At 36.0% G+C, this 16735-nt stretch overlaps 1 protein-coding gene across 3 annotated transcripts in view; it reads right to left on the reverse strand.

Annotated features, from left to right (window-relative positions):
- Window positions 1-16735, reverse strand: part of LOC139130331 (E3 ubiquitin-protein ligase MYCBP2-like) — a 688708-nt gene that overhangs the window by 409533 nt on the left and 262440 nt on the right. For all 3 annotated transcript variants that reach the window (XM_070696083.1, XM_070696082.1, XM_070696081.1), the window contains exon 17: window positions 211-445. In XM_070696083.1, the coding sequence (XP_070552184.1) occupies window positions 211-445 (235 nt within the window). The remainder of the gene's footprint in view (window positions 1-210; window positions 446-16735) is intronic.

Genomic DNA, 16735 nt, shown 5'->3' on the forward strand with positions numbered 1-16735 from the left:
TAAATGATGTTGTAAAGTTGACAGTCTACATCAATGATGTTGTAAAGTTGACAGTCTACATCAATGATGTTGTAAAGTTGACAGTCTACATCAATGATGTTGTAAAGTTGACAGTCTACATCAATGATGTTGTAAAGTTGACAGTCTACATCAATGAAATTGTAAAGTTGACAGTCAACATCAATGAAGTTGTAAAGTTGACCATCTTACCTTGGTGCTATATCTCCCTGTCCAAGCTGGCCAAACTGGCCACTACCAAAGACATAAACATCTCCATTGTCTAGCAGAAGAACTGTATGATGTAAACCACATGAAATTTGTACAGCTGGAACATCTCCAATGCCAATCACAATCTTACAAGGTTGACTTGTCACTGTCTTTCCAGAATCTTTGTCTTGGTCTCGACTTTCATCACCACTGGCGCTTCCTTGGTCATCCAGTAATGCTGTAAGCAAAAGGAATTGGTAAATGAGACAACAATTAATATACAGTCTGGCAACTGTTACTACAATCTGGTACTTGTTATACCTAGTATCAGACAAAGTATTGAAAGTCCTAGATATCGACAAGAATCACAAAAATAAATGTTTTTAAAAAATGTGATAACTTTTTAAATATACATACACACCGTGCAGTGTATCATTTCAAAAAATACATATATAAAACAAGTCATCATTGATGACACAGTCCCCACTTGTTAATGGGTACTTTGATTACATGTCCTCAGAGAGGATAGACTCCTCTTTATTAGGTCTGTGATAAAAATACTTTGATACAAATGGCTCTCAATGGCAAGAATGAGTTCCATGGTGATTAAAACATAAAACCAATGTAGGTCACCATCCTAAAGAAAAATGAGTACAGCCTGAGAGTATTATGGCTCTGTACATGAAAAAATCGTAACAAAATGGCCGCAAGGCAGCCATATTGGATCGTATCACATAACAAATTGACATGCATATGTGTGACATTAGTTACTCTCCTTATACCAACTTTGAAAAATACCGTCAATGACGCTGTACCTTCTCTAATGTGTGGCCAGGTCAGGTAATTGGTTGTTGGCATGGAGTTATTGGTAAATAGTTGATGATGTAGGGGCATGAGGTGAGATATGGACCCAAAGAACCCAAAAGATGATTAAATACATCAATCAAAAAAATTCTAAGCTACAGTATAAACTGCCTAAAGATAGTTCAGTGTGGAAAAAAGGTTAAATAATTCAGAAATAAGAATTAACAGTCCAAAATAGTAATGACGCACTTCCCTACTGACCTGAGTGCATGTGAAATACACAACCTGGCATCTGTAAATTAAATGTATACCAAGTGATCATTTTAAGTCACTTTTAACTGTTTTTAAGGGATATTCCAAAGAGTCCTGTGGAAATGATGAAAAACGCTTATCTGGTCTTGTGTTTGTAAAACTCATGGCTGATAATTGTCATAGTATTCAAAAGAAATTGAAAGTGAAGAAATTACTGTTTTTAATAGGCATATTTTCCTTGAAATACATGACCGTGTAAAGAATATATGCTTAAAGTGTTTAAGAGTAAATTTCTTTTAAAAAAATAATTTAATCTGTGACCAAAGGATTTTTATTCTTTGAAAGTTTGAGTTTACAAATTCACACATTTCAATTTGTTCAATCATCTTGTGCAGTGCAAAATTTATAAAATGACTGAAAAATAAAAAAAATTAGCAGAATTACAGTCTTTGTGATGTAAAATCATGGGTTGACATCACGATAATTGTTAATCTGTTCGAAGTACTTTCTATAATTTAAAAAAGAAAAGTTCATGCAGAAACGGTAACATATATTGTCAGCAATGTAGTGTAAATTTTGACTTTACATCAAAATATGCCTTTGCTGGATACCAAATATGTAGGGCGAAATATTAAAATCAGCCGTGTTCAGCAAAATTCACACAACAGCATTGATCCTTTTCTAATTTGATTTGATTTGCTTATGTTATCCTTGTATGACAGTCAGTACAATATGGAACTTGAACACAACACAGTGAATAAGTATGCTGTTAATGAAATGGTGTGGCTGCATCCACATGCAGCAATAGGAGTGCCTTTGTCTCTCACCCTCATTTCCAACCTGTCCCATCCCTGAAAAATAGTTTGGCCTTATATTTATAATGTTAATAATTTCTGTATTTGTTAAAATGTGCGCATCTCAAAAACTTTTGATCATAAACATTTTCATTGTTTTTTATAGCTGAACAGTCAGTTAACCTGTTTATTTTGAATATTTGCGCATTTTTTCTCAGTATTTGACATTTTCAGAATAGCTTCTTATTCAATTTGTCATTTTCTAAAAGTTAAAATGCTCCTTTGTGTGGTCAAGCTTTCCACAAGCATCAAATGTTGTACTTCATATAGGAAGGTCTGCCTCTAGAGGGCGGGCATCACGAATAGTGTTTGTTAGTTATTTCCTCCACAAAAACTTCTGATTGTACTGTAAACATTGAACATGGCCGACGTCCGATTTTCCTGTCAAAAACTTTCACTCATTTTCGTTCATATGACTCTGAAACTCAAGGAAACGATTGGAAAAAAAGAGTTATCTTGAAATATTGAGGTACTCGCCGATATTTTGCAAAATTAAATGAGAAAAAATGCAAGGAAAATGCCGACAGGCTTACACAACGACCGTTTTCAGACTCAGAAGCATACTGCTGAAATCACTAATGTGTTCAAAACGTAAAAACAAAGACACTGCCGCCAGCACGTCTGACCGCAACTTTTTCCGGCTGTCAGAAAGACATGTCAACCGAAAACATGAACCCGCCACATTCAAAACATCGACGCGCGAAACAGAAAAGTTTGACTGCCCAGACCAAAAACATAAAACCACGCCCACCTTCCAAACGCCGACCACCGCACACTTACGCTGTGTTTGAAGCGTGTTTGTGCACAGCTTTTCTCTTGATTTGCTTACTAGTTTACTAGACTTGGTTCAAGTTCATGATTTGTGATCGTGTGAGTAGGGTGATCGCTTGGAATGCAATGATTTGTGTTCTGTTTTCAAGTGAAACGTGTAAGTAGGATATGATTATGAACGCGTTGAGTGGGGTGAACGCGATACAGGGAAGTTTCACCCGGCACTCACTGTAGCTGCACAGACTAAATAAAAACGCGTTTGATCGCTACGTAAACCTGACCTGGGCTGCCAAATTTTACACGATGAACTTTTACAGATCATTTTATTTTTCGAAAATTAACCGACTTGAACCAATTCTCTGCTGATTAATTTACCTTCGTCCTATGATACCCTAATGGCTCAAACGGAGATATAGGAGTGGAAAGGCAATCTTGCCCAAGTTGCAGGATTGTCATGGAAATCTTACTGCGTGGTGGGGATAAAGTTACTGGCGATTTTCTCGTCATGCAGAGAGGTTGCGAAAAGTTCCGTTTCAGCGATCGTGGGTTACGAAATTAATGGCAACGCTTTGTATCGTGTCAAGTGTTAGATATCTCTCAAAGAAAAACAAAGCAAAAGAAAATGACGAATATGGCAATAGTGCAGAAGATGTCTCAACCAGTGCTGTCGCACGATGTGTGAGAAGCCGATGGTCAGTTTGGGAATGGACTTTTAAAAAACTGACGCCAGTAGCCTATGAGAAATTCACCGATGAGAATATTGCTAACTGTGATAAATATGTGAATTTTTTTCTGCACAACACTCAAACAAAATCTAGTTCTTTGATTTCCAGTTCTTGCATATTTCACAAAGTCTTATAGTCCATGATTACGAGCTATGCTTCTAGTTGTTTCTCCCGCGGCGTGTCGATGTTCTGTTCGTGTTAAAATCCTGTTCATCATCTCACAATTTTTTCAATTTTCCAAAGATGAACGACAGAATGTCCGCCGGTCGACAGGACCACGGTGTCTGAACAACGTCTGAGAAAGTTGTTGATCGTGAAATTTGCGGTCAAAATTGGAGGCGTGGTTTAACAGATTTGCTCTGGCGGGTAGAACTTTTCTATTTCGCGCCACGATATTTTGAGTTTGGCGGGTCGATGTTTTCACTTGACAAGTTGAGTGACAGCTGGGAATATCTTGCGGTAAGACGAGCTGGCGGCTGGGCCTTTGTTTTGACGTTTTGAACACATCAGTGATTTCAGCAGTATGATCATCTGCAGATTGTGCAACAGGCCCATATCACGTGAGGCCATGAGGGGATATCCACGCAACTCAGTACCAAACACTAGCGCACACAGGGTGAGCAAACACAAAGTGAGTACCCCTAACGTCAGCTCAGTAGTCTGTAATAGATCGTAGTCAACTAAGAACCTTGGAGAAAGGCTTACATGTAACACTGTGGCTATGCCACTAAGTCCCTTTTGATTTTTGTCACAGCTCAAAATCGTTCTCCTACACCTCAACCTGAACCATGAACACCCCCACCAGTTTATGATATGACCCATCACAATGGCATAACGTCAACGGATCTTGACAGACGGAAGTATTGACAGACAGAAGTAGTTGACACCAGCATACTGGTTTTCAACTCTAATACCTTCTCTGTCTATAAAGAGACACGAGAAGGTAATAAAATCGGTTGAAACATGTCTGAGTAATGGCTCTGTACATGAAAACATCGTAATAAAATGGTTGCCTAGCGGCAATATTGGATCATATCACATAACAAATCGACGTACATATGTATATGACATAGGTCAATGTCCTTGTACCAACTTTGAATAAAATCGGTTGAGATATGCCTGAGTTATGCCTCTGTATATGAAAAAATAGCGCCAATGGCACTTGATCACAACTGGCACATTGTGAAACTACTTTATCTCTGGGTACACCTGTACATGAAATACTGAATGGGTAGGTGCTGCGGGTTTGGAGTTTGTCAGTAAATGCACACAGAAAACAAAGTCCCGAAGTAGCGAATTCCAGCCATTTTCAAACCACACTGTTTGTCAGTGGGGTAAGCAATATTCGCAAAAATCACATTTCCAGGCTAATAGACTATGTTTTACTAAATCACACGTCCTTATTACAAAATAAAACGATCTTTGTCTTTAAATCAATGCGCCAGTAAACAGGTCCAGCAGCTAGTTATGTCATCAAGTCTGTAATGTTAAGGGTCATAACAAATGTGAGAAATCTAAAACATTAAATATGCTGTTTTTTATCAATTTTATTACCAAAAGCGCATGAAAATCTCTGATACTTTGAATCAGCCATCCTGCATATTTCTAACATTCATCAAACCTCATTTCTGTTCCACAACTCATTAAATAGTCCACAATGCAGGATTGGTGTACATTCCAAAACTACATATATGAAAGACCCCTAAAATCAATTAGTTAAAGGGGGGTTAGAAATTTCCCAAAACTATCTAACCGCTGCTCCGTTTGGCTCCATTTTTCGGAATCGGAACCTTGGAATTAGTCTGAATATCTCTACCAAATATCAATGCAGTCTGTTCAGCGGTTTTTGACTTTTTGTCGTTTACGGAAAATGGACACTGTCCACCACCGGTTGAAGCTAACCCTATATCACAACTTCCAGATGTGATAATGACCTATGGTCATTATGTTAAAAATACTGCCAATGGCGCTTGGACATAATGACCGCCTAGTATTATCGGCATTTATCAACAACCACACTCACTGTGAATTAGACAGACCACGAAGTCAATGAGCAACATATAGCTGAAAGACTATTTTTCACATTGCGATTTTAAGCTCATTTTTATGAGAAAAGAGACATGTATATGTATATGGAGAAAAAGCAGAAGACATATTTGTAAATTGTTTGTTAAGTGACAATCATATATGCATCTCTTGAAATTTTGTGGTTATAAGGTATAACAGTAGTGTAAGAATAATGAGGTATGAATAAGTTAGTAAAGCTAAGTTGACAGTAATTAAGATTACAAAATTATACACTAAGCTGGGGAAATCTGATTGAAATAAATGTTGAAAAGTAGCAAAGTCATGGTCATCTTTTGTCTAATACCTTGTGTAGGTTCATGAACTTTACATAGATCTTGCTATAGATTTGTTGCTAATGGGCAATAACTGTGTTTCAGATCATTTGAGAGCAATCTATCCATGACAGGTTTAAATTGTAATATACTTCTATTTAAAGGAGAGAAACTTCTAAAATAATTTTTTTCCCTGTAATTTGCTGTGAGAACACATGGACAGATGCTCAGGACTCTATGCTGGTGCTACCTTGATAACTAACCTAAAACTTGTAACGTCATTGTCTAACCTGTTCACCCAATTTCCTGTAGACAGGTCCACACTCTCCATTGATAACAATGGGTTTGGGCCATACCATTGTAGTGAAAGACTGTAACATGTGAGGTTGTGGATACTTAATCTCTGGAATGTCAAAGTCTGTATATTGACTCAAGGATGTTTACTTAACAATGCCTAGGGTCATCTCAAAGTGAGAATCTAAACTATGAAATATGTTTTTTTTAATGCTTTTGATGCCCAAAAGACCATAGAAATCTCTTATACTTCGAATCAGCCATCCTGCATATTTGTAACATTCATCAAAACCTCATTTCTGTTCAACAACTCATAAAACAGTCCACAATGCAGGATTGGTGTACATTCCAAAACTACATATATGAAAGACCCCTAAAATCAATTAGATAAAAAGGGGGGTTAGAAATTTCCCAAAACTATCTAACCGGCGCTCCGTTTGGCTCCATTTTTCGGAATCGGAACCTTGGAACCAGTCTATGTATCATCAAATATCAATGCAGTCTGTTCAGCAGTTTTTGACTTTTTGTCGTTTACGGAAATGGACGACATCAAACACCGGTTGAAACCACCTCTATATCACAACTTCCAGTTGTGATAAAAATCGTAACAAAATGGCCACACAGCAGCCATATTGGATCGTATCACAAAACAAATTGACGTGCATATCTATGACATTGGTCAATGTCCTTGTACCAACTTTGAATAAAATCGGTTGAAACATGTCCGAGTTATGGCTCTGTACATGAAAAAATCGTAATAAAATGGCCGCCTGGTGGCCATATTGGATAGTATCACAAAACAAATTGACGTGCATATCTATGACATTGGTCAATGTCCTTGTACCCACTTTGAATGAAATCGGTTGAAACATGTCTGAGTTATGGCTCTGTACATGAAAAAATTGTAATAAAATGGCCGCCTGGCGGCCATATTGGATTGTATCACAAAATAAATTGACGAGCATATCTATGACATTGGTCAATGTCCTTGTACCAACTTTGAATAAAATTGGTTGAAACATGTCTGAGTTATGGCTCTGTACATGAAAAAATTGTAATAAAATGGCCGCCTGGTGGCCATATTGGATCGTATTACAAAACAAATCGACATACATCTGTATGACATATGAAGTACCGGTAATCCTTGTACCAAGTTTGAATGAAATCGCCTCTTGCATCTCTGAGATATCTGCGTGAACGCACGCACGCACGCTCTCACGCACGCACGCACGCACAGACATGACCAAACCTATAAGTCCCCCCGGACGGTGTCCGTGGGGACTAATAATCTTTATGCAAATTAAGTGCAATAATGTTTACATACCAGTGATACATTTTGTGGAGTAGTCAAAAGGTTACAGCTTTACACGTGTACTGTTGACTATTATATTTTCACTGGAATTTATTTTAGCTGAAAACAGATTTTCAGTGTTTCATTGTTATCTTATTTCACTTCGTCTAGTCTGGCTACAGGCAAAGTATAGAAAATTAAAATTTTCACTTGGAGTTTATTTTAGCAGAAAACAAGTCAATGACAATGATACAGTCCCCACTTGTTAATACTTTAACTCTTTTCCTGCCAAGTCCATATTTCACCGTCAGGTCAAGATGGTTAAAATTAATGAAACACAACATATTCTATATGGTGTATTTTAACATAATACTGTACATTTGAAGGCTGTTGAAAACATAATACTGTTAACTTGATTTTTTTGGACTAAAAATGCTATAACAGACCAAGCCAAGTGGGTGAAAATACGTCATGTTTTGGCTCAAAACCGCTTTTTACTGACTTGGCTGATGGGGAATTTATACTGTCTGGCAGGAAAAGGGTTAATTACAAGTCCTCTGAGAGGACTACTGTAAGCTGCCATACTAATTACAAAAGGTCATTAAAATGAATCAATTAGTACTTAATCGACAGCATGCTGCCAAACATTTTTCCATCCTATCCTAACACTGACAGATTATCACCGGTCCCATATTTCATAAAGTTTGATGCAGTGCTTTGGACATTCACCCAAAAAATGTAAAAACGTAAATACAAACTACCAATTAATTTATATATATGTATGATACCACTAAGTGTCATTGATTTGTATTTACAACACTATGAGATCAAAATCTGTACCAAGTTTCATTAAATTTAACGCAGTATTTGTGGATATAAGTTCATTACATATGCAATTACAAATTAATTAACTTGACACTGATAAATGTCTTTTTCACTGTTATAAAGCAATTTGAGCTCAACATCTGTACCAAACTTCATGAAATTTGTTGAACTATTTCTTGACATATCAGCCTAATTACCAAAATTCATTAAATATTCAAATAAGCAATTAATTGATAAGAAACTGCTACATATCTTTGCACGCCATTTGACTAGTGGAAGGAAAAAATCTGTACCATGTTTCATTAAATTTGATACAGCATTATTAGACATATTACAATAATTATGAAAGTTCATTAAATATGTAAATTAGCAATTAACTGACATGATACTCCTTAATGTGTTCACATGGTATTATAATGCTGACAGATCAACATCTGCACCACGTTTCATAAAATTTAAAACAGTATTTCTGGAGATAGCCCACTAATTAGGAAAAGGAACGAAATATGCAAATTAGCAATTAATTAGAAAGCATTTGCAAGCAAAAGTGAAGTTCCACAGACCAGAGCAGCGGAAGAAAAGAGATGTGTGATGAAGATTGGTGTAGAATGAAAGAGTGCTTGGGATTTTAATATGCAAGCACGTACCTATAGTGAGGGCTGATACAACAACAGAATACAACTAAAAGCAAGGCAGTCAAGGGAATTACAGTACACAGATTACAAATGCCTACATGTACGGTAAAAACGCAACAGATACATACGGGGGCTACGATGCACACAAATGTATATCAGAAGAGAGGAGACATCGGACCTAGGCTGATGAACTTGAAAACCGAGGCAACATGTATTTTCATTTGATTAAAAGCAATTAACGCTTCATCTGTTAAGAGTTTTTACCACTGACTAAAACAATTTTCATTGCTATGTCGCTGTTTTCACAAGATACTGACCGTTTGATCTTGGAAAGTTGAGTTGCTTTTACATGCAGCCAACGCATGCCTGTGCAGTGACAGATAGTTCACAATGAATGCCTAGCTCTGCATGGCAGGGCTGTGTGTTACCGGCGTTAAAAGGCCTTTCACCACAGCCCTGCAGACTGATATAGAAACATAGCGCCGGCGCCGAAGTCGCTGTAGCATGGGTGACAGTATGGGAGTATTAATGTGGTGGGAGTTTCGCACCAGGCATGTAGGGTTAAAAGTTGCAATCCAAGGACATTACAGGGACAAAGTCACTCATTTTTGACATTATTTTGGTGATAATACTGAAGGCTGCTCTAAGTGGTGTGGACTTTTGATGTGTGAGATAGATTTAATTTCCAAAACGTTGCTCATCTGTAAGTAATTGTTCTTATATTTGGTTTGGGGCTGTAATTAAAAGAGTAGACAGAGAAATGAAAAATGACATAATATTCACATCATCTTTATAATTGTACATATTGAATGGGAGTACACATAGGGTGCAGCAATTTTGAACCAACTGGAGCAATTGTTTTAAGAAATAATGGTTTTAACCCCCCCCCCCCCGGAAAAAATCTGCATTTAGCTGAAGCAGAAAATGTGTGTATAATGAGTAAATTGTGGCAGTGTTGTTATACTTGACAAAACGTGCGAGAAAACATTTCTAGGAATATGAATGGCAAACTTTATAGCAATCACGCATGCTGTCCTTGGGAAGATTTTATACTGACAAAAGCAAAAACTAATAACATGCTAGTTTTACTATAGGATCATTGACTCTAAATTTCAAAGCAGTTAAACAAAGGTTAATGGAAGAGATATTTCACCAAAAAAATACAAAATTGGCTATAGAAATATGTTATATTGTTATACTAGACAAAGTGCGATAGTAATGGCGTCAGTTACGTCCGATATTGGAACTATTATTTACTTAAAAGTGAATTCATACAGCATGGCGAATTGAAAAGCATTTATGCGACTTCATTACCCATAATGCATTGCAATACATTGTTGGTGGCAGTATATACAATTTTAATCTTGATTACCCAGAATGCATTGGAATGCACCATGACATCCTATGCCTTTCATATTCAGTCATAGTGGTCTCTCGTTTCTTTGCAAGAATATTTGGTAGCAGATATCCATCTCAAGATGTATGTGCAGTTTTTTTTTTTATTTGAGAGGAGATGGTTGACTTGTGAAATTAGACAGACGAGGAAAGTGTGTGGTTGAATACAAGTTTTATTGTATTATATCAAGACAAAGGTTTGTAATAAAAGGTAAAATGACAAAACTGATCTGCCTAGCAACAAGTAAAAGGGCAGTCTATAACAATTTCTGAATGACAAACTTGTATCATCGGTAGAAACGTGCACAATAAATTTAAACAACAATCTGACTGGTGGTTTCAGAGAAAACGATTTTTGATGAAAAATGAGAAAAATACCGTCAATGACGCTGTACCTTCTCTAATGTGTGGCCAGGTCAGGTAATTGGTTGTTGGCATGGAGTTGTTGGCAAATGGTTGATGATGTAGGGGCATGAGGTGGGATATGGATTAAATATATCAATCAAAAAACTTCTAAGCTACAGTATAAACTGCCTAAAGAAAGTTCAATGTGGAAAAAAAGTTAAATAATTGGTCTCTCACCCCTAATTTCCAACCTGTCCCATTCCTGAAAAAATAGTTTGGTCTTATATTTATAATGTTAATAATTTCTGTATTTGTTCAATGTGCACATCTAAAAAACTTTTGATCAGAAACATTTTCATTGTTTTTTATGGCTGACCAGTCAGTTAACCTTTTTATTTTGAATATTTAAGCATTTTTCCTCAGTATTTGACATTTTCAGAATACCTTCTTATTCAATTTGTCATTTTCTAAAAGTTAAAATGCTCCTTTGTGTGGTCAAGCTTTCCACAAGCATCAAATGTGGTATTTCATATAGGAAGGTCTGCCTCTAGAGGGCGGGCATCATGAACGGTGTTTGTTAGTTATTTCCTCCACATAAAAAACCTTCTGATTGTACTGTAAACATTGAACATGGCTGACGTCCGATTTTCCTGTCTAAAACTTTTCACTCATTTTCGTTCATATAACTCTGAAACTCCAGGAAACGATTGGGAAGAAAGAGTTATCTTGAAATATTGAGGTACTCGCCGATATTTTGCAAAATTAAATGAGAAAAAATGCTACGAAAATGCCGACAGGCTTACACAATGGGACGACCGTTTCCAGACTCAGAGGCAATATACGGCTCAGTCAAAATCAGGGTGCTCTAGAGTGTTTCACTTTTGTCAAAATTTCATCTTGTAGACACATATCTAAATTGACAAAATTCACAAAGCTTAAGGTTTGGTACATATTTGCTTGAAAAGTTGTGAAACAAACTTTCTCGGTATTTCCATGGCAACCAGTTCTTTATTGTGTTGACACACCGTCACGGACACTACAAAATATTATGAGTTGATGGAGAAATAACATAGTAGACTACACAACATTTGTATAAATATTTGTATAAATATTCTTTTTAAAAGTTTTACCAGAATATATACATCTGTTGCAGAAAATAAGCCGAATGTATCAGGATTTTACCCAGCTTTGCATGATTTCCTGCCAAATGATTTGTTACGAAAAAAAAAGAATTTTTCATTTTTTTCTCTCCATGAGCTTATGATTCCTCTAGTAGTACATTTAAATTATTTTTTACTGCAATTGTTGAAGTCTTTAGAAAATATTAATAGTATTTACAGCAAAATTTTGCTCATTTTTTGTTAGTTTTCTAGTGATTTTTGTAGTATGGTAAAAGCGTCACGGACACTACACATTCAGGAATATGTGTGTGAAACAAACTATTGTTTATTATAACCAGTAAACCTGTAAAAACATTAAAATTATGACAAGAATTGATTACAAACAAATCAAAAACATATTATTAAGGAAGTTTGACATAAAGAATATTTGTAGTGCTGTTTTTTTCAATAACCAGAAAATTTTATTAGAAATACAACACTGAATGCAAAAATTCTTGAGATAACTGGTATGTAGACATTGATAACTGGTATGTAGAAAATGCTATACAATGCAAAACTGTCCTAGTAACACTATAAAGTGAACAATAAATGATTTACTGAATATTTGATTTCCAACATATTATTGTGATTTCAGTAGCGTCACGGACGCTACACATTTGAATACTTAAAGGGACAACTTCTTTATCAGTTTTAACAGACAATATTAAACACAAAGTCTCTATATCAAAAGCCTAATTAAAGTCATGAAGAGTATAATATAATACTCTCTTGCCACTCATAGTGATATTTGTAGGTGACTGGAGTATTTTAAGTATTTGGTCAGCATCTATTGTGTGTAAGGGGGAAAGAGGTTGCAAATCTGACTAATTTACGGTGGTACTGCAGTAGTGTGGGCTCCATTATGGATCTTTGTCAATAGTGATGTATATAAGGGGACGATTTATGTCCCGTGATGTTATTTTTCTGTTTTATCCCCTTGTTTGCATTATAAGGTTGTATTATTTGTGTTTGATAAAATTTCAGTCGTGTGTTGTTTGTTTAGGGAAAGCTATGGCGTGACATAGTCGGATCTGTCATGTGGTGTCTTTTGAACGCTGTGATCCTGAAATCAATGTTTTAAAACCCAAGTGTGTGGTTTCTCCTCAGTCGCAAAGTCCTGTCTTTCCTAAGTTGGTGTCAGATATTTTGATTTTTATATGCTTGTTCTTGTTGTCGTTTTCATGTGTTATTGGCTTAAAAAATAAAGCCAATATTTCCATATTTTTATCATGTGTTGAGATTTTTTGTGACTTTTGTTTTTGACAAGTGTGTCTTTTATGTTTTTGTTTCTTTTGTAGGCTGTTATTGGGAGTTCAGGGAAAAGGGCTTTTAATGTTTCGTCCTTTTCAAGTTCCTCCCAATATTTTGCAAGACTTTCTTTCAAGTCTTTTGTTTTAATGTATGGCCTATATGTTGTTGTGAAGGTTACATTATTTGTTGTTTCCTTCTTTATTTTTCTTGTACTTTTTGTGGAGTTCAATTCCTGTGTTTGATTTCTGTTGTAATTCTAGTTATTTCTTTTTCCGTATATTCTCTGTAAATTAATTTGCTTGTAAAGAAATCAACTATCTCCTTGAAATCGTTTGGGTCATTGGATGTACAGAAGTATCTGAGAATTCCACATTCAACATTTGATTTGGGTAACATGATTCTCTGTGCAGGTATTGGAATGTTCCAATTAGTTTTGTGTGGGTTTTAATATCCAAATATTTTTTTTGGTTGTGCCTTGGGCCCTACGTCGAGAAATGTTTTTTTTTTTCTAGTGATTTCTTAACTGTAAATTTAAATGTTGGGTGCGTTTTGTTTATTCTATGGCTGAACTCTGCCAGTTGGTTTTGTATTCCAGTAAAAATTATGAAAATGTCATTTCTGAATCTTTTCCAAAAGTGAATCACATTCTGGTATTAAGAGATGATTTCCATTTCCAGTTTATGAAATGCTATCATGGCAATCTCCAGCAATGCATTTCAGCCCATTACACAGCCACATATTTGGCGGTAGAATTCATTGTTGAATAGCCCAAAGACTTGAAAGAAAGTCTTGCAAAATACTGGCAGGAACGTGAAAAGGACGAAACATTAAAAATCCTTTTCCCAAACTACCCAATAATAACCCACAAAAAGAAACAAGAACATAAAAGACACACTTGTCAAAACAAAGTTCACAAAAAGGGACAAAACGTTAACAATAATCTCAACACAAGATGAAAATATAGAAATATTGATGTTATTTGAAGCCAATAACACGTGAAAACATTAATATCAACAAGTATAACAAAAACAACAAAATATCTGACACAACAACTTAGGAAAGACAGAACTTTGTTACTGAGGAGAAACCACACACTTGGGTTTCCAAACAGATTTCAGGATCACAGCATTCAATAGACACCACATGATAGATCTGACTATATCTCACCATAGCTTTCCCTTAACAACCAACACACAATTGAAATTTCATCAAACACTTATAATATAGCCTTATAATGCAAACAAAGGCTTAAAACAGAAAAATAATTTTAAGGGACATAAACCCTCCCCTTATATGCATCACTATTTACAGAGATCTGTACTGGGGCTAACACTACTGCAGCATCATCATAAATAGTCAGATTTGCAACCACTTTCCCCCCTTATAAAATTCAAAAACACATTTTCTTTTGTTTTTAAGACATCTTTCACTGGTTTAATATATTTCATTTGATGTCTTACTCAAAAACTAAGTTACTATCATATAAAAATGTAACTTCAGCTGGTAAACAATAGAATTACCAGCTTAAATCACTGTAACAAGTAATGTATGGATTTTGTGTCACGGACACTACGGCTGTCACGGACACTACATTTGGCCCCTTTTTGATATACTGAAACAATACAAGTGGTAAATGGATTATATTTTTATAACACATAAGGAAGGCAAACAGGGACTATCTGAATATGGCTGAAAGTTATAAGGGTGTCACGGACACTACAAAATTTTGGGACAAAAAATGTGGGCAATTTTCGTGATTTGTCATTCACAATCAATACGTTGACCCTATAAACATTTAGTACCAACTAATCACAGTTGGTCTTCCAATCAAATAAATGTTTTAGGAAACATTCTAGGGTAATGTTTTCCAAGTGATAATAGAGAGATAAATCAATGCTGTTGTCAAAATATAAAAAGCGTAACGACACACCAATTTCACTCGTTATCACGCCATTTCCATTCAAATCCATGTATTAAGATGAAATAACTTGCAAAAGAAAGAAGAAACGCTATGTGATATTTTAAATATTCTGAATAATCGAAAAAATTAATCTAACAGTTTCAAAAAGCGAGTTTAAAAAATGTGCTTTTTCAGATGAAACAGCGTAACGCCCATTTTGACCCATTTTTAGGGTACTTTTTTCACTACTCAGCTCAAAATCATCACAAAAACTCCATTTTTTCGATGGGGCCTGTTTGGTTCTACTGGTTGTTTCATATTAAGAACATTGTTTCATTAAATTTTGTCGATTTTTTTTTATATTAGAGCGTAACATGTCGAAATCTGTCTAGAGCACCCTGATTGTGACTGACCCGATAGCATATGATGATGCAAAAGGCCCATATCAGGTGAGGCTATGAGTGGATATCCACGCAACGCAGTACCAAACACTAGCGCACACAGAGTGAGCAAACACAAAGTGAGTACCCCTAGCATCAGCTCAGTAGTCTGTAATAGATCGTAGCAGCTAAGAAACCTTGGAGAAAGGCTATAACAGTAACACTGTAGCTATGCCGCTAAGTCCCTTGATTTTTGTCACTGCTCAAAATCGTTCTCCTACATCTCAACCTGAACCATGAACACCCCCACCAGTTTATGATATGACCCATCACAATGGCATGACGTCAACGGATCTTGACAGACGGAAGTAGAAGTTGACAGACGGAAGTAGAAGATGACACCAGCATAATGGCTTTCAAATCTAATACCTTCTCCGTCTATAAATAGACATGAGAAGGTAAAAATTGCCTGAAAGAAAAATATTTTAATTTTAAGACAACTTGAATACACTTGACTACAGTAATCCTTGGGTAGCTGTGTACCAAATTTCAAAGAAATTGGACCAGTGGTTTCAGATAAGAAGACAAATGTTGACTGACAACGACGGACAATACATCTATTTGACAAGCAAAATTTGGTTTGGGCAGTTGTGAGAAATGTTTCTAGATGGATGGACGGACGGACGGACGGAGCCCAAATCATAAGTCTGGCAAGCTGCCTAAAATGACCTGCCTAGTAAGAAGTGGTGAGGCAATCTATGACAACTGCTGAATGAAAAGCAGTGATAAATGCTGGGGAAAAAAAACTGCTGAACAACAAATTTAAAAGAAATTGGACTTGCAGTTTCACAGAAAATAATGACCAAAAAGAGGTGAAAATGCCCCAAAAAGACATATATGCAAATTTCACTACAATCTAATAAAACTTGAGTGAATCATAAGTCTGCCAAAAAGTCTAAAATGACCTGACTAGGAAGAAGTGATGAGGCAATCTATAACAACTTCTGAATGAAACAACGGTTTGAGTGTTCAGAAGAAATGATGGGAAGAAAATGTTCGTTGGTGATGATGTCTATTTAGTGTGTTCGTGTGGAGTTTCCAGTTACTTGATGGTGTCGTTTGTGAAAGTGGCAATCGTCTCAATAGGTAGCAGTGACAGTATGTCGTTATAAACCGTGATGCTGTCAGGTTTAATAACAACTATTTTTGTGCGTATCTCACCACAATTTGACTTTATGTGTTACTAGTGTCATCCCTAGAAACCTGCACAATACATTTTAACACCAATGTGACTGGTGGTTTCAGAG

This window comes from Ptychodera flava, chromosome 4 (genome assembly GCF_041260155.1).
Source record: "Ptychodera flava strain L36383 chromosome 4, AS_Pfla_20210202, whole genome shotgun sequence".
Taxonomy (NCBI): domain Eukaryota; kingdom Metazoa; phylum Hemichordata; class Enteropneusta; family Ptychoderidae; genus Ptychodera; species Ptychodera flava.